Source organism: Antechinus flavipes, chromosome 6, assembly GCF_016432865.1.
Source record: "Antechinus flavipes isolate AdamAnt ecotype Samford, QLD, Australia chromosome 6, AdamAnt_v2, whole genome shotgun sequence".
NCBI classification, from domain to species: domain Eukaryota; kingdom Metazoa; phylum Chordata; class Mammalia; order Dasyuromorphia; family Dasyuridae; genus Antechinus; species Antechinus flavipes.
In genome coordinates this window covers 204,905,968-204,921,105 of record NC_067403.1, presented here as the reverse complement: position 1 = coordinate 204,921,105, position 15,138 = coordinate 204,905,968, and the positions used below count along the sequence as shown (strand labels likewise).

Below are 15,138 nucleotides of genomic sequence, written 5' to 3'. Positions count from 1 at the left end.
ATGGTTTTAAACAAGAAGAATCATTCTGATAAAGTTGAAGGTAAAGATAATGTCACAATCTGTCCAACTGAGTCAAATGTCAAAAGTAGGAATTTAGGATTAAGGGCAGAAAACTGAGATGACAGTGAAGAAAAGAACTAATTTTAATAACTTCCTTATGAATATGCTTACTTCAGGCCAACAAGGTTTTGATGAGAAGATGAGAAAAAAGACAAAGAAGTTGGGAGGCACATGGGGGTGAACATCTGAGTGAAGATTAACAGAGACAGAAAGAAAGATGACATTGTTATCAAAGTATGCTACAGACCATCTGGACAGAAAGAGGAAACAGATGACGAGTTCAAGGAAAAGATCTTAAGCCTGGCACAGAGGCATGATACAATAGTGATTAGGGACTTCAATTACCTGGAATCTTCTTTTACTCCCTCTCTGCCAAAGCAAAACAGTTGATAGTTTCTTGGCTTGTCTTTATGATAATTTCATCATTTGGAAGGGGGATGAACCAATAAACAAAACTGCTATTCTGAACCCCACTCTCACTATCAAAGAGAAACCGGTGGCTGAAGGAGAAATAACAGGCACTTTGGGGAAAGTGCACCATTTTAGAATCTATGATAGGAAAGGAGAGGAAGAATTTGGCAGAGTGAATGAATAGAGCAATTGTCTTTGAATCATAAAGGTTTGGGTTCAAAGTCTGTCTCAATTACTTGTTAGTCCTGGGCAAGTCACTTGGCTCAGTTTCTTTATCTATAAAATGAGGGACTTGAACTGGAAGACCTTTAAGATCTCTTGAAGCTCTAATTCTATGATTTATGATTCTCTGATAGCTAAAAATAGTCTGACAGACTGCCTAGATTTTTAGAAAGCAGATTTCAAGGATTCAGAGAAAGAAAACATAGTATTCTATGAATTAAAATTCTACTGAGGGAGTCTGCCCATAAGGGATAGAATTCTCTGAAGAATGACTAAAGACACAATGAAAAACAATCCTGATGAGGACGTAAAGGGGGAATTGTGGGAAAAAAAACCAGGAGGGGGCATAGGGCCCTCATAACCTGGCTTGATTATTTTATATAAATATCTATAAAGAGTCTGATAGCAAGAGTAGGCATTGGAATAGTATAAATATCTAAAAGCATAATATGATGCAATTAAAATTAGCATGAACTGGCAAGGAAAGTTAAAGACAATAAAAAAGGGAAAGATGCTTGTATTGTGGAAATGAAGAAAACAGAATCAATAGAGCAATATAAATAATGATCATAGCACAATAAAAAAACCAACCACAACAGTAAAAGACATTAGAATTCTATTACTCTTGTGATCCTGAATCCAAAGGACTGATATTGAAATATTTCCCTCTTCTCAATGAAGAGATAGGAGATTATGGACTTAGATTGTTATACTACTGTTGGACATGGCTGATATATCAATTTGTTTTGCTTAACCTTCTCTTTATTAAAAAAAGAGAGTTTAAGGTGGGGAGCAGTTTAAATGGTGATTTAAAGCTTTTTTAAAAAAGTATAAGTAAAACTTATTTTTTAAAAAAAAGAAAGTTCAGTAAAAATTCATGGCTCACATTATCTAAAGATAACCAAATTTTTAGGCATATGAGTTTTCATATGAGTCCATAGACAGTTTTTAATGCAGATCCTTGAAAAATAACTGATGGTCTTCACATATTTCCAGTATTACATACACAGAATGTCAGCAGGTTTATTTCTACTTACAAAGACATAATTTTGACTCTTAGCTTCTCTAACCCTTCACATTCCTACCTCTCAAGAAAGAAAAGTTAAATGGGCAGCCTCTGAAAAGCATTATGAAGAGCTCTTGAGCTGTGGTGATAGGCCCCAACTAAAAGGTTTCTCCAGCTACTCGCTCCAGGGAACTTTTAAAGGGTAGCAGAACTTTGCCATTCATTCAACAAACATTCATTAAGCAGTAGCTTAAAACAACCATTTCCTGGTGACCAATTCTTCAATAATAAACTTCTTCAAACTTGGTTAGATGATATTGAGACATTAGAAATAGTCTGTTTCTGAGCCCATATTTGAGACCTTTCCAGCTTGATAGAAACCAGTACTAATATGGAAAGGTAAGCAGTTCCAAGGATGTGATCATCTATAAGAGAGATGGAACTTTGGACACTCATCCCCAATTTCTCTGCATTTCTTTAGTACATATCACTCATTTATTTATCTGTTCCTCCCCACAACAGATTATAAACACCTGGAGGGCAGGACAATTTGAGTTTTGTCTTTATATCCCTAACACCTAATAAAGTGCCTGACACATAGAGAGTGCTTAATAAATATTAATTGATATACATTGCAATATTAGATCATCACAGGAAAAAATGCATGGCTCCAAAATGTTGCATTAGGCAAGATTTTCCTAGGGGAGTCACAGATGGGCAGGGATTGGACCCTAAAAACCCACCATTTCTCTTCTCACAGACACAGCCTGAGCTATAGGAGGAGTTAGGGTACTCTACTCAAAGGAAAAAAAGGACACTTTATCAAACCATCAGACTTGTTTTTCAAACTAAAAGACAAATACTCATTAAAATCTATTACTCAGATCCAAAACAGACATGTAGCCATCCAATTAGTAATGAGAAAGGGATGCCAAACATCATCCTTCTGTCCTATTAATTAGCACTGCAGAGAAGAAATTGAAATGCTTTACCTCTGTTCTCTCTCACAGATCCAAATCAATCAGTGCACAATAATAAAAACAGATAGAATTTCGATTATGCTTTGAGGTTTACAAAGTCTATAATCATTTGTGCCTCACAACAACCTAATAAAGTGATGCTAGTATTAACCCTATTTTACAAAGGATGAGACTGAGGCAGAGAAGAGTTAAGTGAATTGTCAAAGATGTGAATGATTGTCTAGGGAAGATCTGAATATGGATCTTCCTAATTGTGAAGCCAGAGCTCTATCCACTGGGTTACCTAGCACAACTTAGCTCAGTACAAAATCTAGGATGCTTTCAACAGTAAGATGCAATGGGTTCATCATTACAAGTCAGAAGAATCACAGAATCTCCGAACTGGAAGAAACCTCTGCTGTCACCTTGCCCAGTTCAATCTTATACAAGAATCTTCTCTATAGCCTAATCCAAATTTATTCCTGATTCCTTCTACAGGGACCTCCAATGAGGGAGAGCTCAGACCTCCTAAGTAGCTCATTCCACTCTGATTATTAAAGAAGTATGTTGTTCTCAAATACAAGTGAAAAGTTCTTTTTAGTCCTTAAATATCTCCAGCATTTGAACCTAGGCTTTGGCTCTGGCTCTGCCATGAACTTGCTGTGAAGCCTTGGAAAAAACACTTCTATTCACTGACTGTGAAATGGGGAAAGGGTATTGGATTAGATGGTCTCCAAGATCCCTTTCAGCTCTATACTTTCTATACTTATGTGCTCCATGGGAAACTATATTACAGATATCCAGAATATCTTTTTCTCCCTTTTCTCCTTACTTAATAGTATTTTTCCCTCAATTATGTATAAAAATGGTTTTCAACATTCACTTTTTTTTTTAATTTTTTTTTTTTTGCTGAGGCAATTGGGGTTAAGTGACTTGCCCAGGGTCACACAGTCAACATTCACTTTTATAAAATTTTGAGTTCCAAATTTTCCCAGAATATCTTACAGGTTTTTCTTCAATCTGCTGCTCAACAATGAGATGGGTCACACCTCAAACTTTTGGTCACAGGCACTAGAATCGTCCCAACCTCTCCAGGCAGACCTGTCAAACTGGGTAACCGGCCACAGTGAGACTCTAACCCAAGAGTGAGTACTCTTTCTGGTGAATGTTGCTTTCCCAAGAACCTGAAGGAAGAAGACAAAGCAGGGCAATTCCAGCAGTGAGGAAAGTGCCAAAAAAATAATGGTAATACAAGTTTCTATTAGATTAGCACAGGTTTGTAAAGTCTTTAAAAGTTTTAGATGCATATATATTTATATTTATATATGTGTGTGTGTATATGTATGTATGTGTATATCTATATGTATACATTTATGTATGATATGTATATGTATACATATCTATCCATATGTATGTATATATATATGTTATTTCACTTGAGAGTCATAACTCTATGAAGTAGTTGCATTTAAGTGTATCATATTCCCCCAATACAATGTATGTTCCTTGAGGTCAGGGACAGTTTAATTTTTTTTTTCTTTTCACTCTTTCTACCTAAAATGGTACCAACTTTAGTAAAGGCTTTTTTTTGCTAACTAATTGATTGATTGATTCAAATGGCTCAGGTGGCATTTGAACTGAGGTCTCCTTGATGTCCAGTTCAGGATTTCATCCAAATCATGGATGAAATTTACAGGCATATCAGAACATCACTTTTCTGAGCTTTTATCAGATCAAAGACTATAGAATCATCACTCTAATGCCCCTGAGAGATCATCTGTTGACAATGCCTTTCATTTTTGTAATTGTGGAAATTGAAACCAAGAGAGAGAGCACAGAATAAGATTTAAAGCTGGACATGTCCTCAGAGATCATCTAGTTCAACCCGTTAATTCTATATAGAAAACTGAGACTCACCAAAGAGGGTGACTTGACAAAAGCCATTGAAGCTTTAAATAGCAGAGTCAGAATTTGAATCCAGGTCCTCTGACTCCAAAGTTGGTGTTCTTTCTAATATACCAAGCCATCCCTCATTCATAAAAAAATGTCCCAGGAATGGCACTTGTTGTTACATCAAATCAAAAATCTAGTTAGAAGAGATCTCAGAGACTGTCTAGTCCAACTTTTTCAATTACAGATGAAAAACCTGAAGACAATTGAGGTTAACTGATTTGGTCATTGAAAGGCATTCAATAAGAACATTTCAGAGGTAACATTTGAATTCAGGTCCCCTGGTTTTTGAGTCAGTGTTCTTCCCATTGTACCATTGTACCATGTACCATCTCTTCTTCCTTTCCACTGCTCTCCTGACTTATCTAGAATACTCCTTTTCTCTTTGAAATCCACCACTCCCCAATACACATTTTATCTTTATTTACAATGGCTCCATTGTGCTTCTCATTCAGACCTTGAAGATAGTACTTCAGGCCACACTGATCCATGAGTTTTCTCAGAATTAGTTGGTTAAAACTGTTTGTAAAAATAAAAAGGTAATAAAATCCTGAGTTCTGGAAATCCAATTGAAAGGAACTAACCAAAATTTTTAACCAAATAATCCCCAAATACTTCAGCAAACACCCACCATAAGGGAAAACCTCTACAAATTAGGGGGAAGGAACAATGTGGGGAAGGAGTGAAAACACAGAAAACTACAGGAGAGCTGAAGAGGGAGAGAGCCAGATCCCAAGCAAATAATCTAGGATAGAAGATTTATTTAAAGAGCTGCTTTCAGACTCAGCCCAAATCTCTTAAATCATCAACATCTACATTCCAGGACACAGAGAAATCATCTTCCCGGGATCACAGCTTCCCAAGGTTTTATGAACTGCCGAGGTCCCCTATGGGAACTTAAGGACTTTTCTATTCCATTCTTCTTAGGGATAGAACTCCTAGTATGAGAATTTTTGCCTCTTAAGATAGCCCATCCATCTTACTTTGAGAGATTTCTAAATATTAATCTTATATTAATATTTAATATTAAATTTAAAATATTAAATATTATTTCTAAATATCTAATATGCCTCTCTACAATTTCTACCCATTTTCCTCCTAGTTCTGCCCATTAGGGCTAACTGAAAATAGCTGAATCTTCTTCTCCAAGACAACTCTCTCAAGTACTAAAAGACAGTGATTATGTTCCCTGCCCCCCCCCCGATCCTATTCCCCAACATGACCCTGGAGAACGAAAGATGCTCAGTCACCAAACAAAACTTGAGCTTTTTCACTTAGTTTAATTTCCTAAAATTTGAGAATGAATTCGAATATTTTTAACAAAGCTTTAAGTCAAAGGAGTTCCTGGTTGTCCATTGATATATGGGAAAATTCCTTAATCCAGAATTTCTCATCCCAAAATCACTTTGGTTACTCAGATTTTTACTTCATTTACAAATGAATGATAGGAATAGAGAATGTCCCAAGTGCTTTAAAGAAAATTAACTTACCCACCACAGCCAGGTTATGTTCAGACCCACATGCCATCTGGAAAAGGAAAAAAAAATTCATGAGACCAGGAAGAGAAAAAATGCAGAAACCTATTTCCAAGATTTATGAGGAATTGATTCAGTTTTTAAGAAGAGCCAATCCCCCTTTGGTAAATTATCAAAGTTTGTGAGCCGACAATTTTCTTTTTTTAATTATAACTTTTTATTGACAAAATATATGCATGGGTAATGTTTTACAACATTATCCCTTGCACTTACTTCAGAGCAGACAATTTTCAAGAGAAGAAATCCAAGTTATCTACAGTGATATGAAAAAAATGCTATGTCATGAATAACTTCTTGTCATTGCTGTTATTGTTGAATTGTTTCAGTTATGTCTGATTGCAACCCCATTTGGAGTTTTCTTGGTAAAGATACTAGAGTGGTTTGCTATTTTCTTCTCCAACTTATTTTACAAATGAGGAAACTGAAACAAACAAGATTAAATGACTTGACCACAAGTAGGAAATGTCTGAGGCCAGATTTAAACAAAAAAGATTGGTGCTAGGTTTGGCACTCAGTTCACTGTTCCACTTAGATGCTTATCATTAATAATTTTTTGTTATTAAGTTATTTTTCAATTCTTTCTGATGCTCATTGAGCCAGAACTGGTCCAACCATTCTGTAAAGCAATTTAGAACTGTGCTAAAGAGTTGCTAACCTGGACATTTGACCTAGGCTTCTACAAAGATCAAAGGAAGAGGGAAAAGCTCACTATTTAATATATATTATATAAAAACACATGATACATGTATGCATACATATGTAATCCACTTACACTAAAGAACAATAAGTAGTGTAAAGAACAATAAACCATAGAATGTACATCAGTTGAAGAATGACTGGACATTATGATATATTATTGGAATATTATTGTGCTCTAAGAAATTATCAGAGAATCAATTGCAAAGAAACCTGGAAAGACTTGTATGAACTAATGCAGAGTGAAGTGAGCAGAAATGGGAGAATAATTTCTATAATAACAACAGTGTTAAAATGAGCTATTTTTAAAGACTTAAGAACTCTAATCAACACTGTGAGCAACCATGACTCCAGAAGTTGATGATGAAGAATGCTACCTATCTGCCTCCTGATGTATAAGTTATGGAGTAATGTGCCAAATGAGGCACATGTTTTTGGATTTGACCAGCATGGGAATTTATTTTGCTTGACTTTATATGAGAGTTATATTTTTCTTTTTATGAGGGTTTTCTTTTTCTTATACTGGGGAGAAAAGGGTGAAGTAGGAAGGAGAATAATAATTTTTGGTAACTGAAAAAAAATGAAATATAATTGAAAATATAACAATGATATCTTATTAAAGAATAAAAACACAAAACACACAAAGACCAAAGAAAGTATGTATAATACTTGACATTCCTCAGAGCTGGGAGTTAGAGAAGAAAAAAGATCTCAGACCTTGGGGAAAAAGGATCTTATGAAGGAAAGATGGAGGTCCTTGATCATGTCACCTGTGGGCAAAGACCATGACATGCCATGAGGCTACTGCTAAAAAGTCCTTCACTCTCAGAGGGAGAGGAATGAATTGCATCATATAGTAGCTCCTTATTTCAACTAATTATTGCTGCTAGCTAAGATCGCTTGTTTCTACCTGATTAAGAAGCACAAGTACTTCCTTGATCCTCTAAAATTTGGCATCATGTAATAAAGCCCCAGTTGTCCCTCCCAAGTTATAGTTTTGTTTTTATTATAAAAAAAATTAAGATAAAAACAACTCAGCCTACATAATCTAAGCTACTAAAGAGAAAAAAATGATGGGAAAAGCTGTACATATAGAATGTGACATCTTAAGACTATGTTTTACTATTGGGATGTAATAGACATAAACACACAGCCCTACTCTGGGCTGATATCACTGAACACAACTAATACATTTGCTATTCCATCAATGTTAGCCCCAAGAAGAAGATCAAGATTTATAATCAGGAAAGCTAGATTATTATATTAAGTATATATCTTGAGCAAATCCTTTCAACTTAGTCTCAGTTTCCCTCTCTGTAAAATGGGGGTAAGAATACATCACTCTACCTACCTCACAAAGTTACTGAGACTTTAAGCCCAGGGAAACACGAGCAAGTAGCGTTATTATTATTCATCAGGAACAGCCAGTTTCTCATTATGCAGACCCTGTGTAACTGCTCATAATATTTTGGAAATGCTTAGAACTCTGAATCTACAACTGGGTCAAAGTGTCTGAGTTGTGGATGAGAGCTCTTCTCTGCCTTGCAGTTTCCATTTGGGGCAAATTTAACTCCTCCTAAGAGGTAATGAGAGGAAATGGCCAGAAACTCAGTAGCAACAAGGAGCCCCCTGGGTCCTAATTAAGAGGAGCTATTGGCCTTGGAAGACCATCCTGTGAGTTTCTTCTCACTACTGCCAAGCACAGGCTTATCGTCTGGAGAAAGCAGACATGCTTCAGGTGGCCTTAACCCAGGGAAAAATGGTAAAAAGGAACGTACAAACATCCTCAACTCATCTTCAAGGTCTGAACAAAACCAAGGTCCAGGGAGGACTCAACAGGAATACTGTGTGGAGGGCAAATAAGTGAAAAGAGTGCCTGGATCATTTGAAAGAGCCCCAGGAAATGCTCAGGATATTGAAGGGGATTATTATCTAACTCTGGGTTTCCTGCCCTTGGAAGTAGGTAGAGTCTACTACAAGTGTGTGATGTGTAGAGAGTAGTCTATCATGTCTGGATCCTCCACTTAAGATACTGGCCTTTTTTCTCACTGTGCTGGGGGACACCAGGGAGTTGCCCTAAAAAACAGGCCATGAGGAGGAGAAAAGGTGTGCATCCTCCAAGGGCTGCTCCTTAGTCTCTGGATTTCTCTATCCCTTCACCAGTAGGTTTCCCACCATAGAGATGTCTCCACCCTGAGCCCCATTCTCTTGACTAATGAATCCCTAGCTTGGAGCACCATTTTACAAAGGACCCAGGCCATGGTCACCTCACTCCCAGCTCTACTCCTCTGTCTCTAGATTTCTCCATGGTCTAGACAGCAGCTTTATACCCTGCCTCTTTCTAGCTCCTTATGTCTTTTTTTGGCTTATGTTAATTAGTATTCCCAGGACTAAGCCTAATAAGTAATAAATGCTCTATCTATCCATCCATTCATCCATCTGTGTATCTATCTATCCCTCTGCCTACATATGTGTGTATGTATGCGTTCATCCATTTATCTATCTATCTATCCATCCATCCATTTACCTATCCATCCACCTTTCTAGCTTTTAACATTGGTGTCTTATTCTTTTCCTAGACTATAACCTCACTGCAGGCAGGAAACAAACTTTATCTAAACCTTGTATCTTATTCTGTATACAATGTATGTAATCACAATCTATTGATTGATTGAAATTGCAGAAAGGCAGAGTAGGTTCAATACAAAAACAAACCTTCTAACAATTAAAATCTCCAAAAATGAAATGGGTTGTCTCAGTAAATTGAAATTTTCCCATGACTGAAGATCTTCAAGTAAAAACTAAGTGGACATTAATCAGGCATATTGTAGATAAATCTTGACTCAGATATTGAACTATGTATGTATTTATTTATCCATATATCTATATATGGATATATGTATCTAACCATCTACCTATGTATCTACCTATCTGTCTCTGTCGCTCTTTTTCTCTCTGTCTCTGTTTCCCTGTCTTTCTCTCTTTTTCTGTCTCTCTCTCTCCATTTATCCATCTACGTATATATGTATGTATGCAAACATCACCTATATATCTATCTCTCTGTGTGTCTTTACATGTGTGTCTGTGTCTCTCTCTCTGTCTCTCTTTCCATCTATTTATCTCTCCCTCCCTCCCTCTCTCCTTTCCTTTCCCCTTCCCTCCCTTTATCTCTCCTCTCTATTTCCTTTCTCTTTCTCTCTCTCTTTCTCTCTCTCTCTCTCTCTCTTTCTCTTTCCCTCTTTCTTCCCCTCTCTCTCTCCTTCTCTCTCTCTCTCTCTCTTCTCTCTCTCCATCTGTCATCTATCCACCTCATGCTCAGGAAATAGAAGGCAATCCTTTTCTTCCAGAAGGAGAGTATTATTAGCATGTCAAACTCCTCAGCTTGGCATTTAAAGCCCTCCACAGAAGGCATTAGCCTATCTTTTCAGGTTTATCTCATGTTACTCTTCTCAGGCACTTTGGATTCTAACCAAACTGTCCATTTGAAAGGCCCCAGACTCAGAATTTCATCTCTCATCTATCCTTTGTAATAGTTGTCTTCTTGGATTGAAATATAATCAATCAACTAATTGATGAACATTTATTAAGCACCTATGCCTATGAGCCAGGCTTTCCTTCCTCACCTCCACATTTAAGAATCTATGGCTTCAAGGCAAAGCTCAGGTGCCAATTCCTCTAGGAAGTCTTTTCTCTTTTCTTGGTTGTATTCTCTCTCTCCTTAAATCCTAACTTTACTTACATGTTCAGATACTGCTCTTCTAATAGATGGTAAGCCTGGAAGCAGGAATCATCTTGTTATTTTGTTTTTCATTTTGTCTCTGTACCCCCAGCTCCAATCGAATGTAATCTCCTTGAGGGATAGTTCTATTTTCTGTATTGTTTTTGGTCCCCAGAGCTTTACACTAATAAATGCTTATTGAATTAATTTGGATTGGAGTAGAAAGTGGTCCTGATTCCAGTTCACTCCTGTCTCCTGTCAAATCCCAGAATTAAATAATAATGCAATAGGTAAGGAAGTCACCATTTTAATAAGATTACTTCTATCCCTCAAAGCACTGAGTATGAGCAACTTTATACAATATAAGTAAAAATTAATAATTTCATTTTCTTCTCTTCTGTTGCTTTTTAAAAACTGTGAACATTACACCAAGAGAGACCAATCACAGATCATTAACTGCCTCTGCTTCATTCCTATGGATTCTTATAGCTGGAAGGACCCTCAGTGATCCATTGGTCCAACCCTTTCCATTTTACAGGGATGGAAGCCATCATGCAGAGAGAATGAAGCTGGCCAAGGTCACACTGTAAGTTGATGACAAAGCCAGGGCTAGAATCCAGATCTCCTGCTTCCCAGGCCATTGCTTCTCATCAATAAAACCCAAATTTAAAGGACTGAACATTCATCTCCATTTAGACAGCTAATTGCCAGGCTCTGTGGAATCACTCCCATCCCCCCCTCCCTTTCCCTCCCCCTGTGTATTCATTTCCTTCTCAGCCCTAACTGCAGGGATCAAGTCACTCTTCCTTCATGAAGTCCTTCCAATGCACTCCAGCCCACAGCGAACTCTTCCCTCTGATCTCCTTCCTAAAGATACAATTAATTTGAAATTTAATCACATTCTACCTTGTAACATCTCTTGTATTGTTTAACTTTTCACATATTTTTGCCTTCTTTCTTGACAGATACTAAGGTATAGTGGCTAGATTGCTAGACTGGGAGAGACTTGTCTAATCTGACACAGCTTGTAAGCTGTGTGACCATGGGCAAGTGACTTCCACTCTGTGAGTCTAAAAATTTCCCTATTTGGAAAATGAAGATAATAACAGTGTCCACCTCACAAGGTTGTGGAGAGACTGAAATGAGGTGATGTATGTAAATAAAGAGCTTTACAAACCTTCAAGCACGACATAAATGTGAACTATTAAGACTATTCCTATTAATGCTAACATGACTTAGTGGACAGTGGGCTGAACTTCAAGTCAGGACCACCTGGATTCAAATCCTGCCTCTTGCCTATGTAATAGCTATGTGGTGATAGCAAATCCCTGCACCTTTCCAAGACTCACTTCCTCTATGATGAGGGGAACTAGAGAGCCTAAAAGTCTCTTCCAGTTCTCAACCTACAATCTAATGATTTCCTCAACTAAATAGGATACTCCACCGGCGTAGGGACCAATTGTGTCTTCTCCATCTCTGTATTCACCACGACAATACCTAGCAGAGGGTCTTGTCCTCAAAAAGTGGCCGATTACTGGATCTTAACGGATCAGTCATGTGAAGGTCAGACCTGCTTTCAGAACCTTTTCTCCCAGGTAAAGGGAGGAAGCAAGGCTGTGACTCTGCAATAGCATCATATTGAGGATCCTTGCACAGCCAAGCAGGGGCTCTAGCCTGCAGCTCCCCTCTTTAAACAAGTGGCTGATCTACCTGGGCATCCATCAGCAGATCTCTCCCTGAATTAAATGAGGAAGGTGAGGGAAGTTGTCCATGGGAGAGGTGGAGGTCTTATAAACCACAGGCTATCAAACCTGGGGCTTGAGTCCTCAGCCAGAATGTTTTTGAAGATTCTGTGTTTCTGTTCTGGTCCTTACCCTGGGAAAGCAGTAATCAGCTGAAGGGCTGTGCAGACAATGCTCACTTGCCTGCTCCCTCAATGTGCACTTATTAAGCGCTTACTACATGTCAGGCACTGAGCTGAGTGCCGAGGACACAAAGCAAGACAAAAATAATCCCTGTCCTAAATAGACTTACGATCTACAATGTGAAAATAACTAAGCATTTACAAATTACATACAGATATAATATATATAAGCATATAAACTACTTTATTCAGCATATAGAAAGCCAGGTGGTTTAGTGAATAGAGTTCTGGGCCTGAAATCAGGGAAATCTAAATTCAGGTTTGGCCTTAGATACTTACTAGTTGTGTGAACCTGGACAAGTCACTCGATTGCTGTCTACCTTAGTTTACCCATCTGTAAAATAGGGACAATAATAGCACTTGAGACTTCCCAGGGTTGTATGTAAAGCACGTAGCACAGTGCCTAGCATGTAGTAGTTGCTATAGAAATGTTAACAATTATTACTAGTATTTTTATTAATCTCAAAAAGGATGGCAATTAGCTTCTAAGGTTCTTAACCTTTCTTTTATGTTGTGGACCCCTTTGGCAAACTAGGAAAAACTATATAACTCTTCTCAGAATAATGTTTGTTTGTTGTTTTAATAATTGAAGCAAATGTTAAATTGCAGTTGGAGGTTAGTGGAAAAAAGAGGAAATATTTTTTTCCCAACAAAGTTCATGGATCCCCTCTGAGATCGCTTCATGAATCTCAAGTTAAGAGCCCCTGCTTGATGAGTAGAATGACGGTTTGTCAGCCATCTGCCACGGTTCCCTCTCCATGAAAGTCTCTTTGCTTCCTGGCAGTTTTAACCTTTCCCAGCCACAAACACGAAGAAAAGAAACCATATGTCCAGCCTAATCAAGGTCTGGTAGCTCATTGCTAATTACAAAGGGGACCTCAGTTACCCAAAGCAGCTGCAGCCAGACGCAGATGGCCACTGAGACCCAACTCCCTCTCCAAGGAGACCCAGTGCATGGGGAGTTGCCAGAGTAGCTTTGACGTGACAATCCAGGATTGCCAACTCCTTCCTGATGATCACTTTAGAGGTGAACCCTATCTGATCCCTGACCTGACATTGTCCAAGGAGAGGGAATAGGAGGAGTGAGGAAAAAGAGAGAATTAAAAAAAAAAAAACAAACCACTGGCTTTGAGACTATATAAAGATTGGAAGGGGAGGAGGGGAAAGGGAAGAGGAGAAACAGCTGCTGGGGGCACCAAGCCATAATAAGCTCTAGAAGGAAGAATGTCATTTCATTCAGCTCCCATCCGTGTGGACCAGTGGAAGCCCCCATCAGCCCCGGCCCCAGCACTGCTCGTGGTCCCTATTCAGTGCTAAAGGCCCTCCCCCCATGGCATTAGCACTGGGGTGTAGCAGCTCTGTATTGGCCTGTGCGCTGTGCCAATGATTCCGAGGTATAAAGGCTGATGCTATGGCAACAAGAGCTACACATGGGAAGGCATGTGATAGCTTTATGGGGGAAAAATTTATAGCAAATTCTGTGTGGCTAAAGCATGCTGACACCATCATTTTGGGAGGGGGTGAAATACAGGAGGGAAGGAGGTGATTATATCAGAAAGCATGTCCCAGAACCCCAAAGAGTCCGGTACTAGGAGTGAGGGGAACTCAGAGGTGAACAGAGTAAACAACAGAATCCCCAGCTGTTGCCCTCTGAGAGGGGAGGGCAGAAGGGACCACTCCAAAGATGGTTCTTTGCAGCAGAGAACCTCGCCGTAAAATCATTCAGCTTCTCTGTCTGGTTCCTAGTAGTGACAGGACGAGCTGTCCATTCTCTGGAAGTGGCACCCAGGGTGGGTGGCTAGCTGACTGGCTCAGGGAGGAAACCTATTCACAAAGTGGGGCTGGGAAGGCTGGAGAATGCAGAGACAGGAGGGAAGGGGTGCCTGACACATGCAGCTTTGGCTGGGCCACTGCCCAAATCCAATTTCCATCTTTTTAAGATTCAGGGTGGCAATTAGAATACCCAACCCAAATCCGAAAACCAACATGGAGAGAGTGGCCAGGAGAGTTTTGCATGCAGAAGTAGACTTGCTGGTGGGCAGGGCTCGGGATACAAGACAGAAAGCATTTATTTAAGGCCAACCGTGTGTCAGGCACTATGCTAGGCACTGACCAGGTTCAGAGAGAATGACTTGTTCCTTTGTCCTTTTTTAAAAAATAACCTCCCCTTTTCCACCATTCACATTTTGATATATCAGGATTTAAAGGATCTGGCAGCCTGCCAGTTGGGTCTTGATGAAGTGAATCCCCTCCTTCTCTGAACCCCCAATCTCTAGGGAATTGTGTGCAGTGAAACTAGGGAACTCTCATGAGATCCTGTATCATCTGCACTCAACATCAACTCTCATGAGATCCTCTATCAACTGCACTCAACATCAACGTTGGGTCTGGAAGAAAATTAATCTCCCTGCAAAAATCTAATGTCTCTTTTCATTAAGCACACCGGAGGTGCTCATTAAAGACTTACTGATCAATAGAAATAAAGCTTCAATTGTGTCCAGGCAGCACTTCAAGTTCAGTGTGTCTAAAACCACGTCCATCATCTTCCCCTCCTCCAGCTCCTTCTCCTGATTTCCTTGGGCACCAATACCCTTGCCATTACCCAAGCTGAACCCGAGTCCCAGGACTTTTGATTCTTCCCTCTCCTTGCTTCTCAC

General features: G+C 38.9%; 1 protein-coding gene across 2 annotated transcripts in view; it reads right to left on the bottom strand.

Moving 5' to 3' along the window:
* Window positions 1–15,138, bottom strand: part of SERGEF (secretion regulating guanine nucleotide exchange factor) — a 231,699-nt gene that overhangs the window by 83,846 nt on the left and 132,715 nt on the right. For both annotated transcript variants that reach the window (XM_051965428.1, XM_051965429.1), the window contains exon 10: window positions 6,099–6,135. In XM_051965428.1, the coding sequence (XP_051821388.1) occupies window positions 6,099–6,135 (37 nt within the window). The remainder of the gene's footprint in view (window positions 1–6,098; window positions 6,136–15,138) is intronic.